The 15424-nt window shown below is 50.5% G+C and overlaps 1 protein-coding gene across 1 annotated transcript in view; it reads left to right on the plus strand.

Annotated features, from left to right (window-relative positions):
* Positions 1-14545, plus strand: part of LOC118224308 (dachshund homolog 2-like) — a 97042-nt gene extending 82497 nt beyond the window's left edge. Inside the window, exons 8-12 of the mRNA XM_035411723.1 lie at positions 7028-7167; positions 7736-7883; positions 8155-8301; positions 9782-9847; positions 14229-14545. Of these exons, the coding sequence (XP_035267614.1) occupies positions 7028-7167; positions 7736-7883; positions 8155-8301; positions 9782-9847; positions 14229-14266 (539 nt within the window). The 3' untranslated portion in view covers positions 14267-14545. The remainder of the gene's footprint in view (positions 1-7027; positions 7168-7735; positions 7884-8154; positions 8302-9781; positions 9848-14228) is intronic.
* Positions 14546-15424: the final 879 nt, after the last annotated feature.

Below are 15424 nucleotides of genomic sequence, written 5' to 3' on the forward strand. Positions count from 1 at the left end.
CGTGTGTGTGTATATTTGTGTGCGTGTGCGTGCGTGTGTGTGTGTGTATATATGTGTGTGTGTGCGTATGCAGTCCTCCCTGCGCTCTCTGCATCGTTGGCGGACGGCGGGTTGGCGTGCAGCAGAGGCTGCTGGGAGCAGACTCAGAGCAGATGCCCTGCAGGCCCGTAAGGGCGCTTCAGCACACACCTGGCTGGAGAGAGAGAGCGTGTTTTATTAATGCGCTGGACAAAGATTCTGCCCCAGAGCCCCCTCCCGCCCCCCCCCCCCCCCCCGCCCCCCCGCCCCCACGCCCACCCCCCTCTCCATCCCCCTCGTCCCCCTCCGGCCCTGACCTGGGCTCCTTTTGTCTGCCACAAAGGAGGGCCTTGATTTTGTGAACAGGGCAGAATAAAAGCCAGGCCGCATCAAATGGCCCTGGATGTAGGTCAGTGACTGGGGCCTTTGAAGAGCAGGATGTACAAAGGAGGGGTAGAGGGGTGGAGGGGTGGGGGGGTCGGGGGTGGTTATTCATTTATATCTTCAGAGCAGGCACATGTTTTCTCTCTCTCTCTCCCTTTTTTGTCTTTCTTTCTGTGTCTGAAAACACACGGGCACAATGTAACCCCCCCCCCCCCCACACACCCCACACACACACACACACACACACACACACACACCCCACACACACACACACACACACACACACACACACTCACACACACACACACACACACACTCACACACACACACACACACACACACACACACACACACACACACCCCACACACACACACACACACACACACACACACACACACTCACACACACACACACACACACACTCACACACACACACACACACACACGCACGCACGCACGCACGCACGCACGCACACACACACACACACACACACACACACGCACACACACACACACACACACACAGATATACACACATACACACACACACACTCACACAAATTATCCCATCCCATCCCATCTCACTTACACCTGCACTCGTGCTGTTGTGACACATTTGACACACGCACGCGGTCCGATCGTCGTTGGCTTCCCTCGAACGAAAACGTAAAACGTCGCCCCGCGCGAACGTCCTTAACGGCACCCCCGAATCCCACCTCGGCTCAGTCAGCACCCCGGGGTCCTGGGGAAGTGCCAGCGGTTACGCAGACGGGCGAGGGCGGGCACGTGGCATTGGCACACCTGGGCGAGCATGCTCTCTAAAGCGTAAGACGGATTTGCTTTTCAGACACCGCCCCCCCCCCTCACCCTGCCCCCCCTCGCTCCCCCCCCCCCCCCCCCACCGTATTCCCAAGGCTCGGTCTGGTTTGTGTCAGAGAGTTTTTTTTCTTCTTAAATATTTGAGCTGCTCCATATGGAATCTCGTCGAGTCGAAAAGGAGCCCAGGTTGTCATCTCCTCCTTAGACCACAAGCGTGACTCCGAATGACACCCCCATCAGCATCCAACCCAACCCACCCCACCCCATCCCACCCCCATCAGCACCCACCCCAACCCACCCCCATCAGCATCCACCCCACCCCATCAGCACCCACCCCACCCCACCCCACCCCACCCCATCAGCACCCACCCCATCCCACCCCACCCCATCCCACCTGCTCAAAGCCCAGCCAATTAGCAAGCTTCTTATTTATTTTTAAAAAAATAAAAAAAAAAGTCTAAATGAATGTGTTGTTCCTTCTGTGTTGTTTTAAACGTAACATGGCAGTTTTAAGCAGAAGGGCCGGCTTGTTTGTGCTGTACTGTATGTGATCGCATGTGGTCTGCCGTGGGTTTTTGTGGGGAGGCCGGGTGGGGGGGGGGGGGGGGTTTTGGAGCCCATGCGATTCGTGGCGGGACACGCGTGTGCGGGGTGATGGATGACCCGCCGCGGGGCCCGGGGCCCGCACGCTTCGTGCAGTACCCCGCTCAGCAAACCCAAATTTCCCAGCCTATAAATCACACTCTCTGGGCAATATGAGAGAGAGACACTGAGAGGCAGAGAGAGAGAGAGAGGGAGTGAGAGAGAGAAAGAGTGGTCTTGTAAGTACGGGGCTCTAACCCCCTTACATGCACCACCAACCCCCTCCCCCGCCCCCATGCCCCAGTTCTCTCTGTAGCTGGCGAACTCTGCCCCTTTCATCTTAGCACCCCCGGCTGCTTTTTCGGGGGTCCCCTCATATGTGGACCATTAGCGGCACCATTGACCTACTCCAAAAACGCAGGACCGGGACCCCCACCACCCCCACCACCCACCAACCCCCTTCCCCTTTACCACCCTCCAGCCAGTAGCTCCGCCAGTTCGCTAGCAAGCACGGCGAGGCGCGGTAAAGCCTTGTAGCGGGTTACCGTGACAACGCTCTCTGGCAGCACGAACCCTCGGGTTCAAAGTAACGACGTTTGCCCCTTAGCTGGGGGGGCGATTCCGCCTTCGGCCGACTGCTGACGCGTTCGTCTTCGGGGTCTCTGGTCGAGCGGGAGGCGCGGGCTCCAGTCTCGCCTCGCCCGATTGGCTCTCGCTCGTTAAGACAGAGCCGACCTCGTCTCCTGCGCATGGCATGGGCGTTTGGCACGGTCTGTTCCCGCCAACGAGTCGGTCCGCACCGCAAATAAACCGCGATTAACCGCCGATATCTCCTGCGCATTACGGAGGGGTCGAGAGGACGCCGTCGCACCGCGTGTGATATTATGTAATATTATTACAGTTATCATCTTCTGGATCCGGGAGGCAAGGCGGGGGGGGTGGGGGGGGGGTTCCAGGGGGGGGTCAGGGGCAGCTGTATGATATTCTTGGATGGGGGTGGGGGGGTGGAATTTGGCGTCTCCAAGGACAGGCGCTCGTAAAATTTGAAATGTGGAAGATTTGCTAATGCATCAGAAGGGATTTCTGAGACATCTGTGCTTCTCCTGTGTACGTGCTGAAGGGGAGCAGTGAACCACTGCAGCATTTAGCTCTCAGTCTTAACACCCGCCCCCCCCCCCGGCCTTCTGTGCTGTGGACTCTCCGAGGGTTTAAAAATCCCACAATGCACTGCAGGCGAGCCAGGTGTGACGGCCTCTCCAGTGCAGTGCGAAAGGTGACTGGGCCTCGAAAAGGTCATTATCTGCTGGCAGAAATTCCAGTGGTGAATCTGAAGGCTATGCAGAAGGCGATTTAGTTTATTTTCCTCTAGTCTCCTGCATTTCTGGATAGTCAGACATGATAAACACAGAAATCGCCATTGCATTTTTATGTGCACATATACACCACATGTTTTATTTCATGGCCTGTATCTTTTTACCATTTTACTGAAACAGCTGTTTTTCTGTTATGTCCCCCCCATTTTCAGCTGTGCGAAATGTGCTGTTTCGTGGATGGGTGTAAATACCCTTAAATTAAAACTGACAGGTCTGCACTTTAACCTTATATTCTGTGTTTCATTTGAAATTTAATGTGCTGGAGCAGAGATACAAAACAACAAAAAAAATGTGTCAATGTCCAAATACTTACAGACTTTATAGATTATGCAATGACTTTGTTTATCGTACCAGAATATCCAGAGAGAGAGAAAGAGTGGGGGAGAGATTCACATTCATAAACCGTAGAAGAATAAAAAAACACAAAAATCGATAGTGTATCAATAGTGTCACTTGGAAAAGCTGAGACAGAGGGTTAGGGACAAAATGGCTAATTTGGCCGCTCCGGACCGGGGTTCTGTAAAACAGACGGGAGGCATCTGGTTGCAATCAAGTTTTCCCTCAGCCCTCATGGAAATAGTCGCACGGAAATTATTTGAAATCGTCTAATGATTTCTGATGGAAATATGCTCTATTGTTCCGCTTTAGAGATAAGCACATTGGCAAATCTCTCTGTAAAAAAAAAAAAATAGAATTTTTTTTTTTTTTTTAAGCGAAAGAGCTTTTTCCAAAAACAGCGAAAGAGTCTAGTTTGTTTTCCCTTCTTAAATTTTTTTTTTCTCCTCCACCCTGTCTGACTAAGCCAGAACAGCACACTTTAAACTACAAGCGCTTGGCGAGGTTTCAAAAGCGCTAGCCTCTTAACTTCTCTCTGGCAGCCGCTGCGGCTGTTTCCGAGCACACTTGTGGGAAAAAGCGAATTCATAAATACGCAAACAAAAGCCGGCCTGGCTTTTAAAAGCGCTGCGCCCTCTTTGGTGCGAACGGGGGCTTGTTTGTTTGGGGGCCCGAAAGCTGCCCTCTTAATGTAGCAACAGGGACACATCCATATGGCTTTTTGAAAGGCCTTTTTTTTCTTTTTCTTTTTTTTTCTTTTTTGATCGTCAGAACCCGATTGCTGTTCTAAGCAACTTTCGGAGAAGTTTTAATTAAACTGGAGCCTCTCGGCTCGGTGCAGGAGTGGGGCGGGCGAGCTGCCAGGGAGAGCCGTTTGCCAGGCTACCTGCTTCGCTTTATGAAAAGAAAAAGAGAAGAAAAAAGAAAAGAAAAGAACGCAAATTAGCTTGAGAGAGGGGTGGGGGGGGGGGGGGCGAGAGAAACAGTGTTGAACATGCAAGAGGCATTCCTGGAATGGTGGAAGGCAAGCGGTGACTAAATTTGGTTGCCAGGGATCCTGAGTCACACACACACACACACACATGCACGCACACGCACACACACACACACACACACACACACACGCATGCACATACACATACACACTGCAGAGCAATTACACTCAAGTGCATTTTATGATTTTCCAGTCAGTCGTATGGACTGAATGTAAAATGCCATTGGAGCTTTTAGCTGAGAGAAGGGCAACTCTGAAGTGCTTTCCCCTAAAGAAAGGGGGCGCTGTTGAGCCGCAACTTTAAAATAGGCTTTTAATATAGAGAGCCACCCATTGTAGCTGTCTGTGTCCTCTGTTTGTGCGAGTGCAGGACCAGTTGTCCCTTTGGTCCACCATACATCTTCACCAGTTCTGTTCTTTTTAGAGAGAGAAAGAGAGAGAGAAAGAGAGAGAGAAACGGAGAGCGAGAGTTCTTCCCGCAGTACATGAAGCTCCCTATGCCAACTCTCCTCAGGTTAAATAGGGACACTTTTGACCCAGTTCATCTCACACTGAATATTCCACGTATCACCATTCAAAGGCTAATTTGCAGGAGTTAAAAAAAAAAATTTAAAAAAAAACTCATTAAAGTTAATTTAATCTCCGAATAATCATCAGCTTCGGAGGTTGGGGTGTCAAACAGCTCTCTGAAACTGACGCTAATTAAAACCACGCTTTGTTGCCTCCCTCTTCCCCTTTACTTATTAATTTAATTCCTCAAATTATTAAATTCTACAACCTTTCTTTCCGCACGTTCCTCCTCTCAGATGAGACGGGGGGGGGGGGGGAGAAATTCCTCCAGCGAGTCCTTGGGTTCCCCGTTTTTTTTTCTTCTTTCTCTGAACTGAATTGATTTCTGATTGGACGGCTAACCCTGGATGTCAGGCTGAACTGGACGTTTGGCCGAATCTGATTGGAGGGGAAACGGACGGAAGGGTCAGTCAGTCAGTCGACCTTCCACTGTGAGGGAATTAAGTGCAGGCTCGTTCAGATAAAGGGTTTGAGCCGATGAGACAGGAAGTCCACTCGCTGCATCCACCAATGAGATTGAGCCATTTTTTAAATCACTTTCTGAAAGACAATGTTTTAGGCAAACACACTTGTGTGCCTGTATAACACATGGATTGGCCTAAAGTACCCCCAGTAAGAAGTATGGAAGACACGTGCGGGAAGTACACATGGGGAGGTGTATAAAAGCTCTCTCTCTGAACACCACCCCCCCCCCCCCCTTCAGCAGGGGCTCCAGCAGGCATTTTGGGCCCCTTGAACAGATCTTGCATTGGGGCCCCACCCCAGAAAATCCTATGTTCTAATGTTTTTTTTGAGGGCCCCCTGTCAGTTTTTTATTCTCAGTGTTGTAGAACTCAGTGTTTTTTTTCGGTTACCAGTAGTGATTGTGACATCAGCATTAGAATGTTCTGTTAAGAACATTCTTATTATCACATACTTGTGTTCTCACACATTAAATGGTTAAGGTTATTCCAGAGTGGGGTGTTTTTAACTGAGGTTGCTACAGAAATTAAGCTAGGCTACTTGATCGCATAGCGGGGAGCGATTGTGGGAGTTGGTGTGGTGGAGGCCGCCCCTAACAGTCACGTGAAAATTTATGGTTTTAGAAATGAAAAAAAAAAAAAAACCGCACACAGGGAAGAGGGTCTGCTGGTGTGGAGTCTCCGTTGTGCAGCGCGGATCATAACTAATGCCCATTACGACTGCTACGACAGAACCGGGCCAGTTTGGAAATGTCACAGACTGTTCCCCCCCCCCCCTCCGTCCCCCCTGTACCCCCCCGTTCCCCCTGTACCCCCCCTGACAGGGAGAGGGAGAGGGCGAATCAATCCAGACATCCCGGCAGCAGTAAGACGAATCTGCACTTTAACCAGGAGCATCTGCTGCGCAGGGAGATAAGGGCAGCTGTCTCCGCCCCTTTCTCAGATTAACCCCGCCTCCTGAGCGCCTCGGCCATATGCATTTTGGGGGGGGTGGGGGGGGGGATAATGGGAACCGCTGTTCTTCCCATGATGCATCACTTTGTTTCCCGCCTTTTATTCGGTCTGCTTTATCGCGGCTTCATTCTCGTTTCACCTGCAGTTAGTCCTCTTCCCTCTCTTTCCCTCCCTCTTTTTCCCTGCCTCTCTTCCGTCTCTTTTTTCGTCTCCATTCCCCTCTCCCTTTTCTCGCGTGGCCTCGATCTGTGAGTCGTTTCCGGGGGACAGGTAACCCTGCGATACAGAACCTTGGGTGGGTGGGTGTCGCTGGAGTGAACGTTTTCTCAGGAGAAGACTGTGCTACTGACTGGTGGTCATTATGGGTTCAGCGCAGACGCAGCTGAACCCATAATGCAGCAGCAGAAGCTCGCCGGCCTGCACAGCCAATGAAACGGCGGCTATGAGCGTGTCTGCTCAGCGGACGCGCCTACGCGGTATGAATCGTCGCGGTAACGCTGTCCTCCCGCTCCTCTTGCCTTCCCCGCTCGTGCAGACGACACCCAGCTGGCGTTGCACATGATGAGGCCCGGGTTCGAGAAGCTGTCGGGACAGGGCCTGCCCCCCGGTTTCCCCGCCCCTTTCCTGTTCGCCGACGGCCTCTCCTCCGTGGAAACGCTCCTCACCAACATCCAGGTACGGTCCCACAATGCACCTGCACCTAGTTCTGTGTGAGCGTGTGTGTGTGTGTGTGTGTGTGTCAGAGCCTGCTAAACATGGGGGTATATTAAAGGCCCTGTTCTGTTTAAGGGCATGTGCAATACGATCATTACAGTCTCTGTTCTGCGTGTGTGAGTGTGCGTGTGTGTGTGTGTGTGTGTGTGTGTGTGTGTGTCTGTCTATTTCAGCCTGTTGATGTGCAGGTATATATGTCTCTGTGCTGTGTGAGTGTGTGTGTGTCTGGATCTCTGTCTCAGAGGTGCAGGTATATATGTCTCTGTGCTGTGTGTGTGTGTGTGTGTGTCTGTCTGTTTCAGAGCCTGTTGATGTGCAGGTATATTACAGTCTCTGTGCTGTGTGTGTGCGTGTGTGTGTGTGTGTGTGTGTCTGTCTGTCTATTTCAGAGCCTGTTGATGTGCAGGTATATTACAGTCTCTGTTCTGCGTGTGTGAGTGTGCGTGTGTGTGTGTGTGTGTGTCTGTCTAGTTCAGAGCCTGTTGATGTGCAGGTATATTACAGTCTCTGTGCTGTGTGTGTGTCCCAGGGCCTCCTGAAGGTGGCGGTTGATAACACGCGGGTTCAGGACAAACAGATCCAGCAGGAGAAGAAGGAGCTGAAGATGGAGCTGTACAGAGAGAGGGAGATGAGGGAGAGCCTGGAGAGACAGCTCACCTCTGAGCTACAGAGCAGAGGTAGGGCAAGCGTGTGTGTGCGGGTGTGTGTGTGTGTGTGCGTGTGTTTGTGTGTGTGTGTGCGAGTGTGAGTGTGTGTGTGAGTGGGTGTGGGTGTGTGTGCATGTGTGAGTGTGAGTGTGAGTGTGTGTGTGCGTGTGTGTGTGTGTTCGTGTGAGAAGGACTTTGGGTTTCTGAGAGAGTAGGTGTACTCTGTATACTGAGTCTACACATTCACTTCTCCCAGACATTCACCTCTCCCTCTCTCTCTCTCTCTCTCTCTCTCTCTCAGCCTCCATCCAGAAGCGGCTGAAGAAGGAGAAGAAGGCCAAGAGGAAACTGCAGGAGGCGCTGGAGTTCGAGTCCAAGCGGCGGGAGCAGGTGGAGCAGGCGCTGAAGCAGGCCACCTCCCCCGACACGCTCCGCATGAGCCTCAACGGTGAGCGCGCCTCCTCCTGTCCTCACAGGCCCTGCGCCTCCTCCTGTCCTCACAGGCCCTGCGCCTCCTCCTGTACTCACAGGCCCTGCGCCTTCTCCTGTACTCACAGGCCCTGCGCCTCCTCCTGTCCTCACAGGCCCTGCGCCTCCTCCTGTACTCACAGGCCCTGCGCCTCCTCCTGTCCTCACAGGCCCTGCGCCTCCTCCTCTCCTCACAGGCTCAGTGCCTCCTCATAGCTCTCTCTGCACCTCCTCCCCTCCTCAAAGGCCATGCGCCTCATCCTTTCCTCACAGGCCCTGCGCCTTCTCCTGTACTCACACTCTGCACCTCCTCCTCTCCTCACAAGCTATGCACCTCCTCACAGCTCCGTCTTGATCATTTACAACGTTTCTGTGTGTGTGTGTGTGAGTGTGTGTAGTGTGTGTGTGTGTGTGTGTGTGAGTGTGTGTGTTTCTGTGTGTGTGTGTGTGTGTGTTTCTGTGTGTGTGTGTGTGTGTTTCTGTGTGTGTGTGTGTGTGTGTGTGTGTGTGTGTGTGCACTACTCCCCCTCCTCTGAAAGAGTCCCTGTTTCTCTTTTGCTGCCGTTGTCGTCATGGTTGCCACGGCTGGCCGGGTTTCCGCGGCGGATGCTTATCTCAAGGGCCGGGAAGCAAACCTGCCGCCGTTTAAAAACGGCGAGTAATTGTAATGGCCGCCTGATTCCTCCGCGGGTTTTATCTGTAAACATTTTTAAGCGGACGGATTACGCGGAAGTCTCGCGGGCTCCCCGAGCGGAACGCACATCTGCTTGCGTTTAGCGAACGGGCTGATTAGGGCGGGGAATTTATTCAGGAAGCGGCGTTTCCTTTTCGCGCACCGTTGCCTCGGCGACGCCGACGAGCCCGGCGGTGGGGCCTCGCTGACAGACTGCGCTGCCGGTCGCTGGGACGAGCCGTACGCGAGGATAGGCTCGGCCAATCACGATGCGCGTAGACACCCCGCTAACCGCTAAGCACCGCTAACCGCTAACAACCGCTAACCACCGCTAACAACCGCTAACCGCCGCTAACTGCTAATCACCGCTAACTGCTAACCACCGCTAACTGCTAACCACTGCTAACTGCTAACCACTGCTAACCGCTGCTAACTGTTAACCACCGCTAACCGCCGCTAACCGCTAACCACCGCTAACCGCCGCTAACTGCTAACCACTCTGTCAACACTGTCACAAGGTGCTCAGCAACAACTGGTCATGATCCCCTTTTGCTGTTGTGCAGAGTTTATGAACTATGATTGTGTGATTGATAAAGCATGACTCTGCATTGCCGTTTACGTTCAGCTTGGCAGCTATCTGCCAAAACGCCTCATTAGTGTTTCTTAAGTGGCCTCGCGTGTGCATAGACTAAGTGTGAATTGATAAGGTTACGCTTTGGCCACTCAGGTGATTGATTAACGGTGCAGGTGAGCGGGCCTTTTAAACGAGCGTCTTCTCCCATCGCAGAGGCCGTGATTCCGGAGGTGGAGACGGAGCAGAACGGGAACCAGCAGGAGAACGCAGCCATACAAGGTACTGTCCGCGCGACCTCTGACCCTTTGACCTTTGACCCGGAGTCACGTGACCCCCCCCCCCGAAACCAGCGCTAACCGTTTGTCCCGGTCAGATTTGGCTGACCTTCTCCCGCGTGACCTCGGTTTACTGAAGAAATTCGGGGTGCGTACCTCGCTCGACCGCACCCTCCCACCCGGGACAGGAGCCTTCAGAGTCTAGGTTCGCTGGAGTGAGTTCTGCGAGGTCTGTTTGTCCCTGGGCAGTGGCGAGGCTTAGGGTCATATGCTGTACTCGCATGCGCTGCTCACGTGAATGTTAGATCCCCGCGTGGAAATATGTCTTTATCTAGCTCTCTTGTGTCTTGATTGCAGTGTATTTTTTCTCTCTATCGCTCTCTCTCTTTCTCTCTTTATCTTTCTCTCGTTCTGTTTTGCTTACAGTATTTGACTGCTTGTGCCAGTTTTACCGTAATGTGTGACATTTAGCGGTTGTGATATTGACTTTACCCTGAATTACTGACCACACCATCGTACCTCTGGGGGGTTTTTATGGAGTGCTGGAGGTTTTTTTTTCTCTCTCCTCGGTGCACACAGGGGAACACCCTCTGTGCAGATGGCTTTCACTTTAATGTGCAGAAAAAACCGAAATGTGCAACAAAAACAAAAAACTGAATAAAATACAGGAGCGCTTGGGAGCCTGGAGGGGACCTCGCCTGAGCGTGTTCAGGGGACGAGCGGGAGGAGCTGTGTTCAGCGGGCTGCTGCATTAACGCCGAGGGGGAGATGTGATTAACCCGTCCTGCTTAACCCCCCCGCGCCGCGGCGTCAGGCCTCCACGCGACGCGCGGCTCGAGCGATGCCTTTAATAAAGGCCTTCGAGTCGCCATGGAGAGTTCAGAACCGACGCCCCCTTCTTCCCGATTTCAGCTCCCTCCCTACCCTACCCCCCTCCCCCACCCCACACCGACCACCTCGCGCCCCTCCACCCCACACCGACCACCTCGCACACCCCCCCACCACACCGACCACCTCGTGCCCCCCCACCCCACCCCCCCTGCTCGTTATGCTGGCGCAAGGTCTTTCTTTTTAAAAAAAATGAATTAATCAGGACGGGTCGAGGTGCGCAGAAACTGCTGAACACAGAAGAAAAGAAAAAACATCCTATTACACTATTAGACTAAAAGACAAGAGGGGGAAATTGTGGAGGGAGTGACAAAAAGGAGGGGGGGTGGGGGGGAGGGAGGAAGAAGTGAAGTGAAATGGATTTGGGGGGGGGGAGGGTGTCATTATGTGTTGTTCATGTTAACTCACGAGTGCATTTAAATCGCAGTGCCCTCGTTTCGTTGTTAAAATGAACACCCCCGCCCCCCAGCCCCTCCCTTCCCCCTCATTTTATCATCTCAGGTATGGTACCTGTTCCATGGCAACGGGCGGACCAACCGCCCGAGCTAATTATGCGTTTGCAAACGAGGCCGAAACCGCGAAACGAGCGGCGACTGCACACTGCGCTCGCGCCCGGCAAACGGGGCCCGGGGGGGCCGTCCTCCTCCTCCTCCTCCCTCGCTTTCTTCTGTTTGTTTCTCTCTTTTTCTCTCTCTCTCTCTCTCTCTCTCTCTCTCTCTCTCTTTCTCTCTCTCTCTCTCTCTCTCTCTCTCTCTTCTAAAAGAAGTTGTTTCGGGTCAGTAATTGGTCAGTGAGTAGAATTCGCAGCCGTTCAGGGACAGGTTCCTGAGCGTGCTGTAGTCCCGTGTCTGCGCTCTGGGTGTCTGCAGTGTGTGCACAAAATAATGGGGCCAGTGGGCTGGGGGGGGAAGTGGGTGGGGAGGGGAGGGGGGTTAGAGTAATTATGGATAACACCACCCCCCCACCACCCCCCAATTGTAACATGAAAGATGTGGTGCACTGTGTGTGTGTGTGTTTAGAGCAGGCCAGCATCTGCGCACAAATCTGGTGTGTAATTAGCTATATTGTGAGGGTATACAGTGTGTATAATAATATATAACTTTTCACAGGGAAGTATATATATTGTGTTGATCACAGCTGTGTAAGTCGGCCGTTGGTGTGAAATGTTAAGGCTTGCGGGCCAGCGCGTTGGGTTAGTGACATCACAATGCCATTGTGACATCACTGCATGGAGGTGATCTTGAGGATTTCCTTGAATCCCCCATCCTGGTGCCGTTGGATCAGAATTATTGGTTGCACGCTCAGCCAATGGCAGGGTTCCAATGGCCTTGTAATCTGGGCAAAGGAAGGCCCCTCAGTCTGACTCTCGAGGGCAACTTCGCCAATGGAAAAGATTTAGTCCACAGATAAACCAGTTTGTGACATTTCACTACCCTTGCAATCAAAAAATAATTAGCTATATTGCCAGCTACAATGTATATTCAAATGTATATTTTTACTGCGTATGTTCCTCTTGAAGCAGAAAAAAAAAGAACGTTTAACTTGTGCCCACAAAGAATCAGTGACGCTCTGGGTGTTGTTAAAGGCGGCATGTGGGAGAGATTTTGCGCCAGGATGCAGTCCTAATGTCGTCTGTGCTTGGGTTTACACGCCCCCCCCCCCCCCTCCCCCCCCCCCGGAGAAGCGTTGGTTCCCAGAAGTCAGGAAGCCAGGAACAGGTGTTTCAGCAGGTTTCCCCTCAAGGGCAGGAACAGGCACGGGCAAAACGCAAACGCACCCCCCCCCGATGTCGAAGGGAAGGCGCGGCCATCTGTCTGCACGTCCTCTCTCCAAATTACATCCACATGGCTGTGGGTTCCAAGCCCCAGATTGGTTTTTACAGTATTTACCGTACCGCAAAAAAAATAAATCATTTCCCAGGAACAATCCACTTACGTAACTGGGAAACGCCGTTTAAATCGATGTAAATATCCTTGATTTCAATAACAACACCGCTCTTGCAAATGTTTACGGGAGGGTATTTTTTCCTGTGGGGGGGGGGGGTGTCGTGTAGCTGATGGTATCTCTCTGATTGCCTCGCACGTTCACATCCTGAGCGCACGTGAACTCATTTCTGCGGAATTCCAGGGATGCAGTGCGCACCCGTGGAGGATAACAACAACAGCGGTAATACGGAACGCTGGCTAATTACCGCGTTCCTTCCTGTTTCCTGTTGAAGTGTACGCAGCGCGTCCAGATTATCGGTCCCGTGCCACTCCCACTGACCTGTTCCCCGGCAGATTTCGCCCTCCCCGTCCCATCTGCAGAATATTTCTGTTCCTGCGTGTTTGATTAATGTGTAAAGTTCAACTATACGCTTTATTGGATTTTATTCCATTTTATTGGACATTATTATTATTATTATTGTTAAATTGTATTTATTTTCATTCACGTTTTTGTTCTGGGATAATCCTGGTACTACATCGATTATTGATTAAAAAAAGTTTTTCGAGATGGCATGTATTGTATGTGAATTGTGTGACTGTGGTTGTCTTGTCTCTCGAGCTGCACTGCAACAGCACGTTACTTCCTCCTGCATCCTTTTCTGCTCAAAGGAAGTTCAAATTAATGCTAAGGGTTTCCGCCTGTAATCTGAAATCTCTGGGCCTGCTCACCATTGGCTGTAACTGTGTTGCGTAGGCCATGTGACCAACTGTGTAAATTGGACAGTACCCCGATTAGACTGTCAGTACGTACAAGTGGCAGATCATGTGACTGTCATCCAAAGAGTGGGACCTGGATTTGTGCCAGATTGTTGCTAATGTTGTCGTGGTGACCTCACCATTCTGGGGGGAAGCGTATAAAAATGTTCCAGCACAGCCTACTGCCAGACAAACTGAATGCAAGGACGATAGCACTGGTTTTGCCTTTTTAGCTCATAATAGATAAGGTTAGGATTTGGACGGGGAAAACCCGGTCCTAAATTAGCGCTTCAAACAGAGAGACTCTTTATTCAGTTCCATTTTTTAAATTCATTGTTATTTGCGTAGCGCTTTTTTTTTTTTTTTTACAGAGAACTGTCACAAACATGCTTTATAAAGTAGCAAAAAATAAAGGACAAGAAACAGCAAACCGAGCACACACCAGGCCTGAACTCCCAAATAGCAGGTACATCAGGTAAAAACTCCCAGTGGGGAGAAAAACCCTCAAACTGTGGCATGAAAAAACTCCCCAAAGGGAAGAAATCTCGGGAGGAACCCAGCTACAAAGGTGGGGCCCATCCTCCACTGCATTATGAATGCAGGCCCCGGTCTTAGTGCTACAGGTTCGATTCCAAGATGGGACGAGGTGTTCAACCTAAATTTCTTCTGTAAATAATGTAACTTGATGAAGGGTCACTGCCATTAAAAATAAAATTTGACCATGCATCTGCTTTTGATTTTTAAAAAGACAATGCTGTTTTGTGGAAACCTTGAAGCTTTATTTTAATGTCCTTTCTTTTCTCTGTCTCTCTATAGAAAACAGAGGATACATGAAGACACCTATAATGTACTAATAAACACACACTCCCCCCCACTCGCCCCGCCCCCACCACTCTGATTGGACGGAGAGGTCGCCCCGGTAACAGCTGGTGTATTGGTTGGTTGCTTGGCTCCTCAATCCCTTCAGCTGATGCTCATCTCCAGGACATTGGGTGGGGCTGGGTTGGCATGGGGGGGTACGACCAATTTGACCCCCCATTCCCCAAAAGGGAGAGAGAAGGTACAGCATTCCTCGGTGGTACTCAACCTTTTCCCTCATCGCAATGACAACTTGTAAAAAAAAAAAAAGAAAAGATTTTCTTTTTCTCTTTTTGACTATTACTTTCCTACTACTGTTTATTTTATTTTTGTTGTTGCTGAGATTTAAAAAGGAAAAGGAGGTTTCTTGTTGCGTGTTCTCACCGTTATTTTTATTATTTTTATTTTTTATTTTTAATGTTTATTTATTCCCTCCTCTCTCCTGGTTTCGAGATCCATCACAGCTCCGTACGCCCGTAGGGGACAGTGTGTCTTTGTGATGCAGGTAAACATGAAAAAACCCGAAAGGAAAAGTAATGTACAAACTTCTTTTTTTATTTTATTTTATTTTTTTTTTTTTTAAAGGACAATGTGCATTTCATGAACTCTCAAACGGTTTGGTTTCTCTGCCTTTCAAAGGGACTGACACGGAGGAATCTTTGGGATTTTTTTCACAGTCTCATTTCTGTTCCGTTTCCTTTTTCTTTATTTTTGGAAAATGATGTAGAATAAAAATGTCTGTCCTACCAATGGCTGATTGAGGCAATAATAACCCCCCACCCCCTCATTCTCGCCTGCTAATCCCCACACCCCCCCACTCCACCCCAAACCCGAAATCTGCTTCTTTCACACTACTGTGGTGAACCCTTTTCATGACCTTATTTTATTTGTTTTCTGTGTTTTGTTTTTGTTTTTTTTTTTGTCAAAAGCTCAGTTTGAAGGAATGTTGACTCGTATCTAGTAGACTCCCCCAGCAAAGTTTTCTCACTTGTACTGTATTCAGTTTGAAATTATTTGTTGAACGGTTCTTGCAAAAAAAGAAAAAAAGAAATACAGTATTAAAATAATCATTTTCTGTTTTACCCTTGTTTTTAAAGAAATGTAACAGTGTACAGGTGCTTGCTTCGTTAATTAAAAAAAGAAGTACTTTTTAA

This window comes from Anguilla anguilla, chromosome 3, assembly GCF_013347855.1.
Source record: "Anguilla anguilla isolate fAngAng1 chromosome 3, fAngAng1.pri, whole genome shotgun sequence".
Taxonomy (NCBI): domain Eukaryota; kingdom Metazoa; phylum Chordata; class Actinopteri; order Anguilliformes; family Anguillidae; genus Anguilla; species Anguilla anguilla.